This window comes from Anguilla anguilla, chromosome 7, assembly GCF_013347855.1.
Source record: "Anguilla anguilla isolate fAngAng1 chromosome 7, fAngAng1.pri, whole genome shotgun sequence".
Lineage (NCBI taxonomy): Eukaryota > Metazoa > Chordata > Actinopteri > Anguilliformes > Anguillidae > Anguilla > Anguilla anguilla.
In genome coordinates this window covers 20,020,141-20,034,314 of record NC_049207.1, presented here as the reverse complement: position 1 = coordinate 20,034,314, position 14,174 = coordinate 20,020,141, and the positions used below count along the sequence as shown (strand labels likewise).

General features: G+C 48.7%; 1 protein-coding gene across 4 annotated transcripts in view; it reads left to right on the top strand.

The window, feature by feature from the left end:
- LOC118232166 (limbin-like) overlaps window positions 1–14,174 on the top strand; it is a 71,930-nt gene that overhangs the window by 52,645 nt on the left and 5,111 nt on the right. For 3 of the 4 annotated variants that reach the window (XM_035426843.1, XM_035426842.1, XM_035426841.1), the window contains exons 18-22: window positions 1,299–1,526; window positions 2,677–2,906; window positions 5,812–5,899; window positions 9,773–9,945; window positions 12,327–12,425. In XM_035426843.1, coding sequence (XP_035282734.1) covers window positions 1,299–1,526; window positions 2,677–2,906; window positions 5,812–5,899; window positions 9,773–9,945; window positions 12,327–12,425 — 818 coding nt within the window. The remainder of the gene's footprint in view (window positions 1–1,298; window positions 1,527–2,676; window positions 2,907–5,811; window positions 5,900–9,772; window positions 9,946–12,326; window positions 12,426–14,174) is intronic. The other variant, XM_035426844.1, reaches the window with a different exon arrangement.

Sequence of the window (14,174 nt, the reverse complement as noted above, 5' to 3'; positions counted from 1 at the left end):
ATTATGTGAGGGGTAAAGGTGGCCTTCATGGTTTTTGTGTTTGTGTAATGCTGTGGCACATTAACAGTCTGTACGCTGGTACAGTGAGCTCTCTCTGAGTGAGTCTGGTGGGGGTTGGATGGGAGGGGGGTGTGTGGGGCGGGGGGGGGTTGGTGGGAGTGTGGGGGGGAGGGGGGGGTGCCCCAGGGGGGTAGAAGCTCTTATCTGTAGATTTCTTTTCTTCGGCACTGGAAAATTTTAGAGCCTTCAGTTGCTGAGGAATATGCCCAGGGATTCACAGAGGGGAAAGCTTTTAAAATTCACACACACGTACACACACACACACACACACACACACACACACGTACACGTACACATACACATACACATACACATGCAGACGAGCACTGCACAGATCAACCGGAAAATTCTCCACTGGCACTCTGCAGTCAGGGCACAAACAAGAGGGGAAAAGAAGCGGCGTTTGAATGGATGCCTAATTATACTATTAAAGTCCCCTTTCAAGGCTTTTCATTCTCTCTGGCTACAGTCGTGCTCTGTCTGCAAGCATGCAAAAACATTGACTGTGAATATTGTTTTGGGGGGTGGGAGGGGGGAGGGTAGACACGCGAACAATTGCAGGCTTATGCAACATAACCTTTGGCAGCATCCCATGATGCACCTGTGATTTTCTCTGCAGGGTTCCCCATCTTCAGGAAGTGGCCGTGTAACAGAGGGAACCTTGTAGGCCGTTAAAATGTACCTATTCAGACTGAAAGGGCTACTGCCTTTGTCTGACAGACTTGTAAACCTCTGGCACAGTGCTTTATGGTTACTGTCAGAGAAGGGACAAAGGCCTTGGTACTGGCTCTAAAGAAGGACAGTAACAGAAATGTTCTAAAAATAAAAGTGAAAAAACGTGAAATTAAAGTGGAGACCAAGTAATGGTTTTTTTTTTGTTTGTTTGTTTTTAAGTCTGAAGTGCACTTAACAGAATTTATCGGGAGGGGGGATGGGGGTGGGGTGATCTTAAGCGATAAATCACATCTTGTGAAAATTTGCGCAGACTTTCGTTCTCTGGGTAGCAGAGTAATTTCTGAAGGTGATTATGTGAATGTAACACAAAATATCAGTTGAAGTATTGCTAACTCGTATTAACCGCTTGTTTAGCAGTGCTGAATGGGTGTCATTGGAGGCTATATGAGGTTTGCAAAGTCACCTTTGACCTTTGATCAAAGAAACGATTAGGGTGGAAATACTGGGTGTGGACGCCGTACCTGCCGTTATGTCGGGGGTGTAACGGGCCTCCTGCTCCACAGGTGCTGGAGGAGATGCGCAGTGAGAGAGAGCTGGAGCTCCGGGCTCAGGAGGAGAGCCTGGCGGTGCAGACGGCTGCTCTGCACTTCCAGAAGGCAGAGAAGAGGTCCAGAGTGCTGGAGACGTACGGAGCCCTGCTCTCCCTGCAGTCCCTGCTGGTGGAGAACATGAGAGTCAGCGGGACCCTGGGAGGAGCCGAGATAACACACTGCATACACAGCCACGGCCTGGTGAGACTCTTACACGTACACACACACACACACACACACACTGAGACACATGCACACACACACGCACTGACACACACGCACACACACACACACACACACACACTGAGACACATGCACACACACACACACACACACACACACAGACACTCACACGCACACATGCACACACGCACTGACACACATGCACACACACACACACAGACACTCACACGCACACATGCACACACACACTGAGACACACGCACAGACATACACACACGCACACGCACACGCACACGAACACACACACACACACAGAAACACACGCACACAGACATACACATACACACACAAACACACATACACACAAAAGCACTGATGTGCACACAGATCATACACACTGCATACACAGCCACAGCCTGGCTGGACATACAGGCACACACACAGATACACAGCATACACACTGCATACACAATCAAGTCTGGTGAGACTTGCACACACCCACACACATATACACACACACACACACACAGACACACATACACACCCAGAATACACCCTGCATCAACCACGACCTGGTGATATTGTGAGATTAACATGCATTAACACATGCAAACACACGGGCACACGCATGCACCAATGCAGACATGCACACGCGTATGCACACAAATGTATATAACCATGCTTGCTGAAGGTGCACAGGCTTAGTCGTTTGGTCAATGCTCATAGTGAAAGACACTTTAGTTTAACTGAGTTTAAGTGCTCTGTTTAAGCACTAAGTTGAAATGTAAGCACTCATGTTTTTTCATGCATGGCACCTTTACAGGAATTTTCCCCTGAATTTGCATAGAATTATATCACAAAATCTGCTACCGAACTGTCCGTGATTACAGTGCTCTTGGTTACAGTGAACTCTCAATGGTAACTGTTTCTAATGAATAATAAGTTTCTAGTTAATTTTCTATTATAATTTCATTTCACGAGAAGCATTGTGACACTAACTGCATTGGTCACTTGATTAATTTGCTTCATTTATCGAATACTGTTTTAATGAAGGCTCTTCGCCCCCCCACCATCTTCCGCCTGTACCTTTTGCCTTCTGTCTTTAATTATCTCCTCCCTCCTCTTCCCTTCCTCCTGTTTGCCATCCCCACCCCTCCTTCCCTCTCAGGGCCTAGAGGAGGCGGAGCTTGTCCTGCAGAGGGAGAGGGCGGAGTGGGAGGTCCTGTCCACCGCGCACTCCGGTGGGGCCGCCCCCGGGGACACCGATGATGATGATGATGATGAGGACGATGATGAAGAGGGCGGACTGTTCCACGTAAACCAGAATTGCAGGATTGCCGTCAGTCTCCAGGGGGCGCTGGAGAAGCGTGAGCAGATCCTGAGCACGCTTGACGAGAGGTGCGTACCGTCAGTGACGGCTGGTATCCAGGGAAACATGACGGCGCCTTCAGCCTCTGACCTTGGATCAGACTCAGCGTCAGAATGGAAAGGTTTTTACTTGAATCTGTCTTCTGTCTGTCCTGAGTCTGTCTTGAATCTGTCTTGAGTCCATCCCAAGTCTGTCCCAAGTCTGTCCTGAGTGTCCTGAACCTGATTTAACTTAGGTCTGAGCCTGGCTTAAGGCTCACCTGCATTTGGCGAGACCTTGGCCTGAGGCTCACCTGGCTTCGACCGCCATCTTGTGCGAGTCTGGCTCAGGCATTGGCTGATATGGGCCCGGCTGTAGCGCAGGTTTGGCCCCAGTCTGCTGGATGGAGTTGACTGCGCTGAGCTGCGGTGTGGTGCGGTGTGGCGGTGTGTCCCTGTGCCAGGCCTGGCCGGGCTCGCGGCAGACAGCAGGTCCGTGCCCAAGGCGCGAAGAGCGGAAAAACGCTCTGGCGACGATGCCAGCGGGGGTGCGTTATCGCCTCCGGAGGGGGGCGCGAGCGCGCACAGGGCCTTAATCGGGAGGGAGGCGGCGGCCCTCCCCTTTTTTTAACAGGACGACGTCGTGAGAGAGGGAGAATTCGCCTGGATCCACTTCTCGTCTCTCCCAGGCTGTGCGCGTCCCCTGCGGTCCGCTGTTCCTGCCGCCAACGGAACTCGCTAATGATCAGCCGTGACCACGCTGCCGGAGTCTTCTGTGATTCCGCTCTGCAACGAGCAGAGCTGTACACTCAATTCACTGAATAATGCATTCTGAGCGGCTGATTGCGCAGCTCAAAATATTGAGGACTGAAAACTTTGTTTTTACCAAATTATGGAATGTTCCATAGTCCAGATCCCAGAGTGATAAAAGGTCACGGTTGAGAAAAATTTAAACGAAGTCACTGCACATACGTGAATACAGTGAGAGAAGACGTGTGTATTTAGTTAAGAAAGTATTATCCCACGAGTCTGTTTCACATAGAGTTTCAACCCCTCCTGTGGAATGGAGTTGAGTAAGGAATCCAGCCATGCATAAAATGAGGACTTTGGATGTAGTTAAGACAAAGGGAAGGCTGTGATTCCGAGAAGCATGTTGAAAAGATAAATGTGTTGTGAGTTTGGCAGAATCCCTGGAAGGCATCAGAAGCAGGCGGTGGATTGCCTGAGGGGCAGGTTTGCCTGCGGGGAGGTTCCTCTGAGAGCAGCAAGGCCATTGGTTGCTGCGGGCAGGTCAGGTGACGGGAGTGCATGGCGCACAAACGACTGAACCTGCCAGGTTTAATAATTCGTTTTTCAGCCAGCTGGAATAGTGAAAAACTCTTTTCCTAAATATCCTGTCTTTGCTCTGATTGGTTGAAAGTGTGTCTTCGTCTTGCGGCAGAGTTGCCATAGTCACCGGCACAGCTCCACGCCGCCTTGGCTTTTTACGGGCAGCCAGCTTTGAGCCGATTTACCTACAGCTGTTTGGAGATGTCATGTATTTGTTGGTTTATGACATCACATAATGAGCACAGACGTTTGTGAATTAACTTGACTTGCTAGGGAAGGCATGGACAAGGAGCAGGCTCTTCTAAAACCTGTTCTGGCTGCTGCCACTTCCTCTCACTCTATGACGCAGCGGCTGAGCAACACGGTCACTTCCTCTGAGGAGTGTTCTTCACATCGAGAGGGCGCAGGTCACTTCCTCTGAGGAGTGTGCTTCACATCGAGAGGGCGCAGGTCACTTCCTCTGAGGAGTGTGCTTCACATCGAGAGGGCGCAGGTCACTTCCTCTGAGGAGTGTTCTTCACATCGAGAGGGCGCAGGTCACTTCCTCTGAGGAGTGTTCTTCACATCGAGAGGGCGCAGGTCACTTCCTCTGAGGAGTGTGCTTCACATCGAGAGGGCGCAGGTCACTTCCTCTGAGGAGTGTTCTTCACATTGAGAGGGCGCAGGTCACTTCCTCTGAGGAGTGTTCTTCACATCGAGAGGGCGCAGGTCACTTCCTCTGAGGAGTGTGCTTCACATCGAGAGGGCGCAGGTCACTTCCTCTGAGGAGTGTTCTTCACATCGAGAGGGCGCAGGTCACTTCCTCTGAGGAGTGTGCTTCACATCGAGAGGGCGCAGGTCACTTCCTCTGAGGAGTGTTCTTCACATCGAGAGGGCGCAGGTCACTTCCTCTGAGGAGTGTGCTTCACATCGAGAGGGCGCAGGTCACTTCCTCTGAGGAGTGTGCTTCACATCGAGAGGGCGTAGGTCACTTCCTCTGAGGAGTGTGCTTCACATCGAGAGGGCGTAGGTCACTTCCTCTGAGGAGTGTGCTTCACATCGAGCGTGCACAGGCAGAGCAGACACCCGCTCGGCCAGAGGGGCTTCTCACTGCGCGATAGGCCGGCACTCAGAAAAGATTCAGAGGAAGGCTTTGGGTCTTTCAGTGTGACAAATGGTAATTGGTTCCCGGGGGTTGCCACTCCTGGCTGGTGGCGGGCCCTTTGAGGTGGTTTGTCAAGTTCCTTGTGTCGCCTGGAGTAAGTGATGGCCCCGCATTGGTTTGCGTCTGCTGAGCTGGCACATAAGCGGATCCAAACAAACCCATCTGTTGCAGTCCCTCCAGAGCATCATGGGAACATTACTTTAATCAGCTCTTTATTGCAGGTTTGTGGTGCAACATTAGTACATAGTTTAAGCCAGAGACAAGAGGTAATTTGTTGTTAATGGAATGAAACAGTGACTTAAAGAGTCCATTATATGCTTATTAGCATTCAAACGGACTGACATAAGGAAATGTATGCTCATGCACACATACTTTTCCAGGCGTACGCTGGGTGTCATTGTGAATTAAAGCCAATTCCTTTCTTCCTTTTTGTTTTCTCTGCTCTTTTTCCTTTTCCCCCTCTCTTCTCTCTCTATTTCCTAGTATGCGGGAAAAGGACACAAGACATCAGGTGATGGAGGATCTAAAGGACCAGCTGGAGTTCAAGAGGCTTCACATGCATTTAGATCAGGTAAGCTGTCCGCATCACAGCTGTCCTCACCCACTGCCACTCTGTTAATATGCAGTTACATTTCCACATTTTGACTGACTAAACTTGCCAAGAAAACTGTTGGCCAGGACACCTTCCCAATCATTTTGGCCTTTCGATGATTGACAGGAGCCTGTATGACTTGAGAATCACAGCTGTCTAGAGATGCACTAAACACCGCTGACTCATGTGCCATCACATGACCAGAATTCTGAGCACAGGAAATGACATCCATTATCTTGCACGCTGGCTGGCTCTGTTAAGGCTCTTGAAAATCTGGTTGTAAATTGGCTTTAAACCGCAGTAAATTTATCTGTCTGGCTGGACTGTTCCGTAATAGGCCTGCACAATCACCCACGCAAAGACAGTGGCTAATCAAGGCTGGTGGGGATGTGGCAGAGATTGTTCTAGAATGAGTAAATAAAAAGTGAAGAATAGAGGCCATGTTCAACACCAGTACCTGAGCGAAGCCACGTAAAGAAAGACATTAATTTGGGGTTGCATCAGAAAAAAGTTTGTTAACCCCTGAATTAGTGGTTGTGAATTTGTCTTTGCATTCACTTTACTGGACTTAATCCCACTGAAAGCCGTCTGAGCTAAACTACGTCCAAGCTACATGAGCAAAGATCTGGGAAGCCGCGGGCTACCAGCTGGGAGCGCTGCATGTTAAAGAGGGACGAGTGGACGCTAAGCTAGAAGCGGAGCTGCAGGATATTAGATACTTTGCTAATGATCTGATCTGCTCTGTGTGTACAGAAGGCCAACATACACTGTGTCATAATCAGGTACTTCCTGATCAAACTCTTTCTCTCAGGGGAGTAATTTTCTTTTTCAGCCCGTCACTGCGCTAACATCAGTGGCGCGGCTGCTGTAGCCTTAGCGCACGCGGCCACAGAAAGCGCAGGCTGCTCGTGTGTGCTGCTGCTGGTGGGGTCCTTGGGGGGCTAATTAGCGCAGCGCGGTTTCGGCGGCGCGGCGCTCCTCAGCGATGCGCCGTTTGATTTCGCTCGCGTGCCGCCCGCCCGCTGAGCGAGCGGACATGCAGCGGGAAAGGCGGAGGAAAGCTGAGTCGGCTGAGAAAGTGCGGACCGTCCCGGGTATCGCGTTGGTACCGCACCTTTGATCTCAAAGTTCTTTTACCCTTGAGGGGCAACCCGTCTTCAACCACTCCGCTTCGGGGCTTCTGGCTGGCTCAGTCTGTCTAGGCAAGGCTAAGCTATGATGCTAGTCAACAACCTTTACTCTAGTTCTGTGTGGCCTTCAGTGTGGTGTATCCACCTAGGGCCTGATTGAGCACACACAAAATCAATAATCTAACCCGTGATTGGTGCAAAACAGGTATCGTGACCAATCATCAGTCATGTTATTGGTTTTGTGTGTGCTAAAAGGTTTTGTATGTGCTAATGGTCTTAGTAATTCAGGCTCTTAGCGTTTAATTGCTGGTTTGTGAATGTACTTAAGGGCAACTTGCCTCTCCGCTATGCCGCTCCCACAGCTTGTGGGTGCATGTGGCATAGCAGTGACTTGAGAGGCAAAATCAGTAGTTGCAGTAGGAAGGGAAAAGAGCAAAATGATTAAGCAAAATAAATAGATTTTTGTGGGCTGACAGATGGCTAGTCCTACTAATGCTGTTGTTTTTAGTTTAGTGATGGGTCCCGTCTGGTCTCTGAGAATCGAGGGAAAGGGAAAAAAAAATAAAATGTCCTCGTGGAATAAAAGAAAGTATATATTTGGCAGGCTGTACACATGTCCAAATTGCAAAACTAGGGCTGTGACTCATAAGACCACTTTCAACTCTGTGATGTAAATGTGAATGAATCGCTTTCAGCTTGCATTTCTACCGTGGTATTCCTAAAAGGATCTTGCAGTGCTTTTCACAATGCTAGGCTGATTCACCACCGGGCAAGTATTGCCCACCTGCATAAAGAATGGCAGCCATTTTGTATGAAATTCTGTGCAAATGTGTGGTGGAAACCTGCTCGCACACAAACACACACACACACACACCCCAGCACTGTCTTTCACACTCCGCCACACACTTGAGCACACCATCTTACACACACAAATGCTCATACGTGCTCATTTGCATAGAAATCACGTGAACATACACACACAAAACCACACTTACGTATGCATGCGCATGCTATCTCCAGCATATCCAGACCGATATTCTTGGGTCTCTCCCAACATTGAAAAAATAAAGATTTCTGTCACCCATTGTGCATTCAGCATTATATGAATGATACGTCTGATTCAATTTCACCACTAAGAGACATGTTCCTTTATAGATTTATCAATTAATTAGAATTGTGGGTAATTAAGGAGCCAGCCGAGGCTCACCCTCCAGAAAGGAGGAATGAAAACTGCAGATTAGCACAAATTGGTATGGCTGCTGTTGTGGAGCGATATTGAAATTCCACCCTTCAGAAATTCTGCACCCAGGGTGGTTTAAGATACCCAGAGTAGTGTCCGTGTTATCCAGCAAGATTCACTGAAAAACTGCGAGGTGAACACAGGGGTCATTTAATTATGCACAGACCGCTAACAAGGCTGGCAACAGTATTCCAATTGCTGAACTTGTTGTGCAAGTGAAAATTGTATTCGTTTCACCTTCCGAAGGCATAGTGTGGTTGATAAGATCCTAATAAGTACATCATCCATGAGGATTTACATTGCCGTACCTTAAATCGTGTTGAGTGCTTGCTCTATTTATAGTTACTCTACAGCTAGCAGTTTTTACTGGCTATATTGAGACTTTCAGTATTCTCGCTAACACGCAAAATCCAGCAATAGGTTTCTGAGGAGTTAGCGATATTTATCTCTGACCAGCAAGTCTACATAGTTTCTTGCATTTGTAGTGTTTAGGATGAGCAGGGCTGTTCCGTGCTAGCTGCTGGGTTGCAGACACTGCTCCATCATCTGGTTCTGGTCCCTGTCAGAGGTTCCTTCGCCACCTGAATCTAAAATAAATGGGCCTGACATCTCTCAGCGAAGTGCGGAATCCTGAATAAGAACGTCTGATAAACAGATAAATAATTTAGTGTATTTTAATGGGGAATTGTAGGTAAAGAACTGACTCTGAAAGCAGACCTTGAAGATGTCATTGTGGAGCACATCTGTCAGTTTAGATGTGCAAAATAATTGAGCATCGTGCCAGGGGGATCAAAGTGCAACTCATGTCTGTTTTTGTGTACTTATCTTGATACATTTCTACTGGATCATAGCATTTTGTTTAAATTGTCGTCTAAATTATTAATTCGGATTCTGAAATTGCTTTCATGGCTTCTGTGGCTTTTAAAATGGCTTTTTGACAGCTTGTGAGGCCATTTCGTAAAATGTTTTATTCTAAATCTTTACTAATAAAAAAATGTGCTCGAGGAGGTGCCATGTAGACAGCTGCAGTTATACGCTATGAAGCTCAGTGACTCATATTGTTCCCTCCATAAACAATAAGCCTGCATATCAGCATTTTGATTAAGGACTCTCTTTCCCCCTCTCTCTCCCTTTTTCTCTGCCTCTCTCCCTCTGTCTCTGCTTCTCTCATTCTTTCTGGTTTATTGTTTTAGGGGAATGCTTTAACCCTGGCTTTCGGACTGCCGGCTGCTCTTCTGAACGTTAAGATATTAGATTTATCCGCTGCCCCTCCTGTTTGCACCCTCTCCATCTCTCTCTTTCTATAAAGCGTGTGCATGTGTGCATGTGTGTGTGTGTGTGTGTGGTCATATAAATATACCCACTCTTGCGCACGCAGGGTAACATGCTATAAAAGCTGAGATAAGCTAACCGATCAGCGCTGTTGTGAGGAAAGCTAGCAGGCGAACGCTGCGGTGGAGTGACGCTCTGTCTCCCTCTCAGGACCTGGAGTTCACCGCCGACCTGCTGAAGCGCGGTCAGACGCCAGTGGCCGTCGTCCTGGAGACCCTGCGCCTCCTGCTCCCCACGGCCCCCGAGTCCGACCTGCTGTCCCTCGTCGACGCCCTCTGCCCCAAGCAGGCCGCGGCCCCGCCCACCAGCGAGCGCGACAGAGGGTCAGGGCGCCTCGTCCGCCGTGTGGTCTGAGAGAGAGATCCTTTCTCAGAAACCGCACATAAATGTCATGATGGCGACAGTATATTTCTGTAGCTTCCCTACTAAATTCAAATACATTTGTCACAGCGTATTTTTCATCCTCATATGAACTGCGCACCTGATTTAATCAGGTTTGCTCTTCCAAGGTATTACTGGAGTTCTTTCTTCATTGGGTCGCTCTCGAGCCCAAATAGCTCTGCTAGCTTTGCTTTGCTGGGAAACTGTCTAGAAGCATACCCTCCTGGATTTTAACTGTCATCCTCGGAACCGTGACCTTACCGGGTTGGAGAAGCTCCTCCCTGTTTGTGCCGTCCTGTACGTGTCACAGTAGGCCCTGAGACTTCATTGGCTGTGCACTGAGGAGGAGGAGGAGCCTCCCGTGACAGGGCGGATGCACGCGTTTCCAGGCTTGGTGACGAGGCGTAGAAGAGGCTCGTTAGCGGACGCGCGGCGCGCGGTCCTGATCCGCGCCGGAGCTGCGCCGCGGCCGGTATTGATAGGAGCGTGGGCGCGGGGACGGCTGAAGAGCCTGGCGTCACCGGACGCTGTTTTGGCGCGGTGCTAAGTGTCAAACTTCCCCAGCGAATTGTCTCGGTTACGCGCCGCGTTCAGGCGGGAGCCGGGACAGATCGGCTCGTTCCGCCATCGCTGGTGATGCGCATCAGCGCGCCGTTCTGTTACCCCCCCCACCTCGCGCCCCCCTTTCCTTTTAAAATGTATTCCTGCACTTTGCCTTCTAGGCAGCCTTAATGCGCGATACAGGTTTTTGCTTCAGTCTAATGTATTCTGCTCCTTTCGGCTGAGCTACAAAGACACAGAAAATGTTCAGTAGATCAGAAAGTTCATGTTTATGCAGGATTTGTCATGTCTGAGGGAGGCGAATGCCCAAATATTGCCAGTATTAAACATGCATTATTATTGCTGTTATTATTATTCTTCAGATGTACTCGCAGCAGCAGTAGCATCATCTGTGGGAAAGGCTTCTTTGCTGTCAGATTTCCTCTCCTCTCCCTTCCCCTAGCCTGTCTTCTCTCTGTCATCCACTCTCCTGCTCGCTCTCTCCCACACTCTGTTGTTGCCCACCTCAGCTGTCCGGGCTGCTAAATCGCATTAATTGCCTCTTTTCTGTGTCTCTGCACCTGTTAGAATGGTAAAAAGATCGAGAATAAAAATATTCGCACTCTCTTTTTTCACTCTTGGATGATTTTTTTTTCTTTTTCTCTCACGCCTGTGTTTTTCTGTTCCTCCTTCTATCCCTATTTTCTTTCTGTTCATTTTACTCTTGCTGTCCCTCTCTCCCACCTTTTCTCTCTACCCTTCTTTTTATCACTGTTCCTTTCTTCTTTGCTCTCTTGCCTTTTCTGTTTCTCTCACTGCTTATCTTCTGTGTTCTTCTGCTCTTCTCTCTGTCCCTCTATCTCACTCTGTCTTTCTCTCCTTTTCCTCCCTCTCTCTGACACTCTGTCTCTCTGCCTGTCTCTCTCTCTTGCACTGTCTGTCTCCCTCCCTCTCTTTCTCTCTCTCTCTGAATGGTGGGGTCCCTATAGAACAGCACATCTGTCTCCATTGCCGGCGCTGTATTCTGGCTGCAGAACCCGTTAGAAACAGGTGAGCCCACATGGCTCCAGCGATGAGCCATGATGAAGGACGGGGGCTGGATCCGGCCCACGCTGGAGACTCAGCGGAGAGGCAGGGTTACTCAGCGCAGAGCCAAAGTCATCACTCGCCCTTTCCCAACCGCCCGTTTACAGCAAAGCCCATTTTGATTCGCGTCAGAATGCTTTTACAGCTGCTTTTTGAGGCTTCTTTAATTGCACACTCTCATACACATGCATGCTCACAAACACACATGCACACTCTCAACCTTTACTGTTACAAGCACACTCACTGACACAAACACACCCTGATGCCTACAGGCACTCACACTGGCATTGCCATGCATTCTGATGGATTTGCCATGCTTTTACTATGCTGTCCTCATACAGACAAGAGTGGCCTGGCTGCTTTTTGCAGTATTGCAGTGACTGACTGCTTGGTTGTTGCCAACTCAAGTCAGTTACTTGTGTCATCGCTGCTATTCTCAAGAGAATTCAGAAAGGTTTTTCATGTTAACATTATGGAAATGGAACAGCAAGTCTGGGGGAGTAGAAGGAAGGATAGAACGATTACTTTGTCTATATTGTGATAATATACCCTCTGTAAACGCTGACAATTTTACCTGTGAATGTTCAGGTAACTCCCACCTCGGTGAGTGCAGTAACAGTGCTTTATCACTAGAGGGCGGAATGCGAAATTTGAAGAGCGATGCCGCTGAATGACGCGTTGCTCTGTTGTCGCGCAGGTGGGCCGACGGAAGCAGAAACTCCCTCCTGGCGAGACTGAGGGGGGATATGGTGAGCAGGAATGTCTGGACGGGCCTCCAGGACAGGGAGAAGGAAAGGTACGGAGTCAACCACCCGCAACTGGACCATATGCGATTTGGCATTTACTGCACGGCTGGCTGAACCGGCTCAGGGGTCTGACAGGTTGTACATCTTAGTCACATAGAGTATCTCCGTACAAGGTGGTTTTTACCGGACCGGTTTAGATAACAGACTTATTGCTGTGAGTGCATGCAGGGTCCTGCCCTTGATTGCGGTGCATGGCATTAATGCCCCCCCCCCCCCCCCCCCCCCATCTTCCGCCTGACATCCATCAACGTGATGGATGCCGGAATGTTTTTCAGATGAATTCGTATCGATATTCCATTATGACAGATGCTAAAGAAAATTGTCTGTCTGCTCTGATTATGGCTGCAATTATTGAATCGATACCACAAACTCCCGCCGGCATCAAGACACTCAGCTGCGGCCGGCCCCGCTGATGGCATTCGGCAGTATGGATGCCGGTATCGTGAAATGTTTTTAAGTATCTTTTTTTTCCGCCCGAAAGATAACATTTTAATGTTTCAAAGAATTAAAAATACCAAAAAAAAATATTCCCATTTAGTTTAATGCTGCTGGCTGGTGGAAGAAGCACTGTTGCCTCCTGAAGGGTCTGAACGCTAGGAATGACACAGCATCTGGTGCTGTTTATTTCATGCAGTGTGAATGGTCTGAAGTGATACCTAATAACAGTTAATGAAGTGTAAATATATTTCCTGCCTGTTTGGTGTATTGGTGTTTGTGATATACGGTGTCAGACTGCAGACTGTGTGCCTGATGTGGGCCGTAGCCTGTGCTTCCTGTCACTGTTGGCTTTATCATGATGAAGAGCACCAATTCAGACTTTTCCTTCTGTGTGTATTGAACAAAACCAGTTCTAATGTCGTATTTTATACTAACTGGCTTGCTTATTTAGAAATAGAATAAGCATCCACTTCACGCTGTGTGTGTGTGTGTGTACGTGTGTGTATGCATTTGTGTGTGCATCTATGTGTGCATTTGTGTGTGTGTGCGTGTGTGTGTCCATGCATGCATGGGGTTGTATGTACATGCACTTGTGTGCATGCGTGTGTGTGTGTGTGTGTGTGTGTGTGTGTGTGTGTTTGTGTGCGTGCATGCATGCACGGGGCTGTATGTCCATGCATCTTCATGCATTGCATTTGCAGATGAGTATGGGGTCGTAGCAAAGAATAAGGAGAGATGGAATTTCAAACAAATCAAACCTTGAAAGAAAGAAAGAAAGAAAGAAAGAAAGAGTGCTTCCGCTGTGACTCCCTCCTCAACCCCCGCACCCCCCCCCCCCCCCTCCATCTCCCCTTCAACTCAGCGAAACAGCTGGTGTTTTGGAAAGAGCTCTCACTCAAATGGCAGCTCTCGAGCCTGAAAGCGAGCGCTTGTGGCTTGGGCCGTGATTATAAATACTCAGGCTAATGTTCTCGGTCTCCCCCTCCTGCGCCTCCTTCCACAAACCTTCCTCCTTCCCCCCGAGCTCTGCACCGCGCTCCTCCAGAACGCACGCACCTTCGGAGCAGCTGTTACCGTCACCGTCCTCTCTGAACAGCGTGCCCTCCCTCCCGCTCCTCCAGCCTCTCTCCTGGGGGCTGTAGTAGGCTTGGCCTTTGTGATGTACGCTTTTAATAATAATAAGAATAATAATAATGATGATAACAATAATAATCACTTGTATTTATATAGCATTTTTTTTTCTCAAACTCAAAGTGCTTTACAGTGATGAGGGGGGAAACTGTCCTCAACTACCACCAATG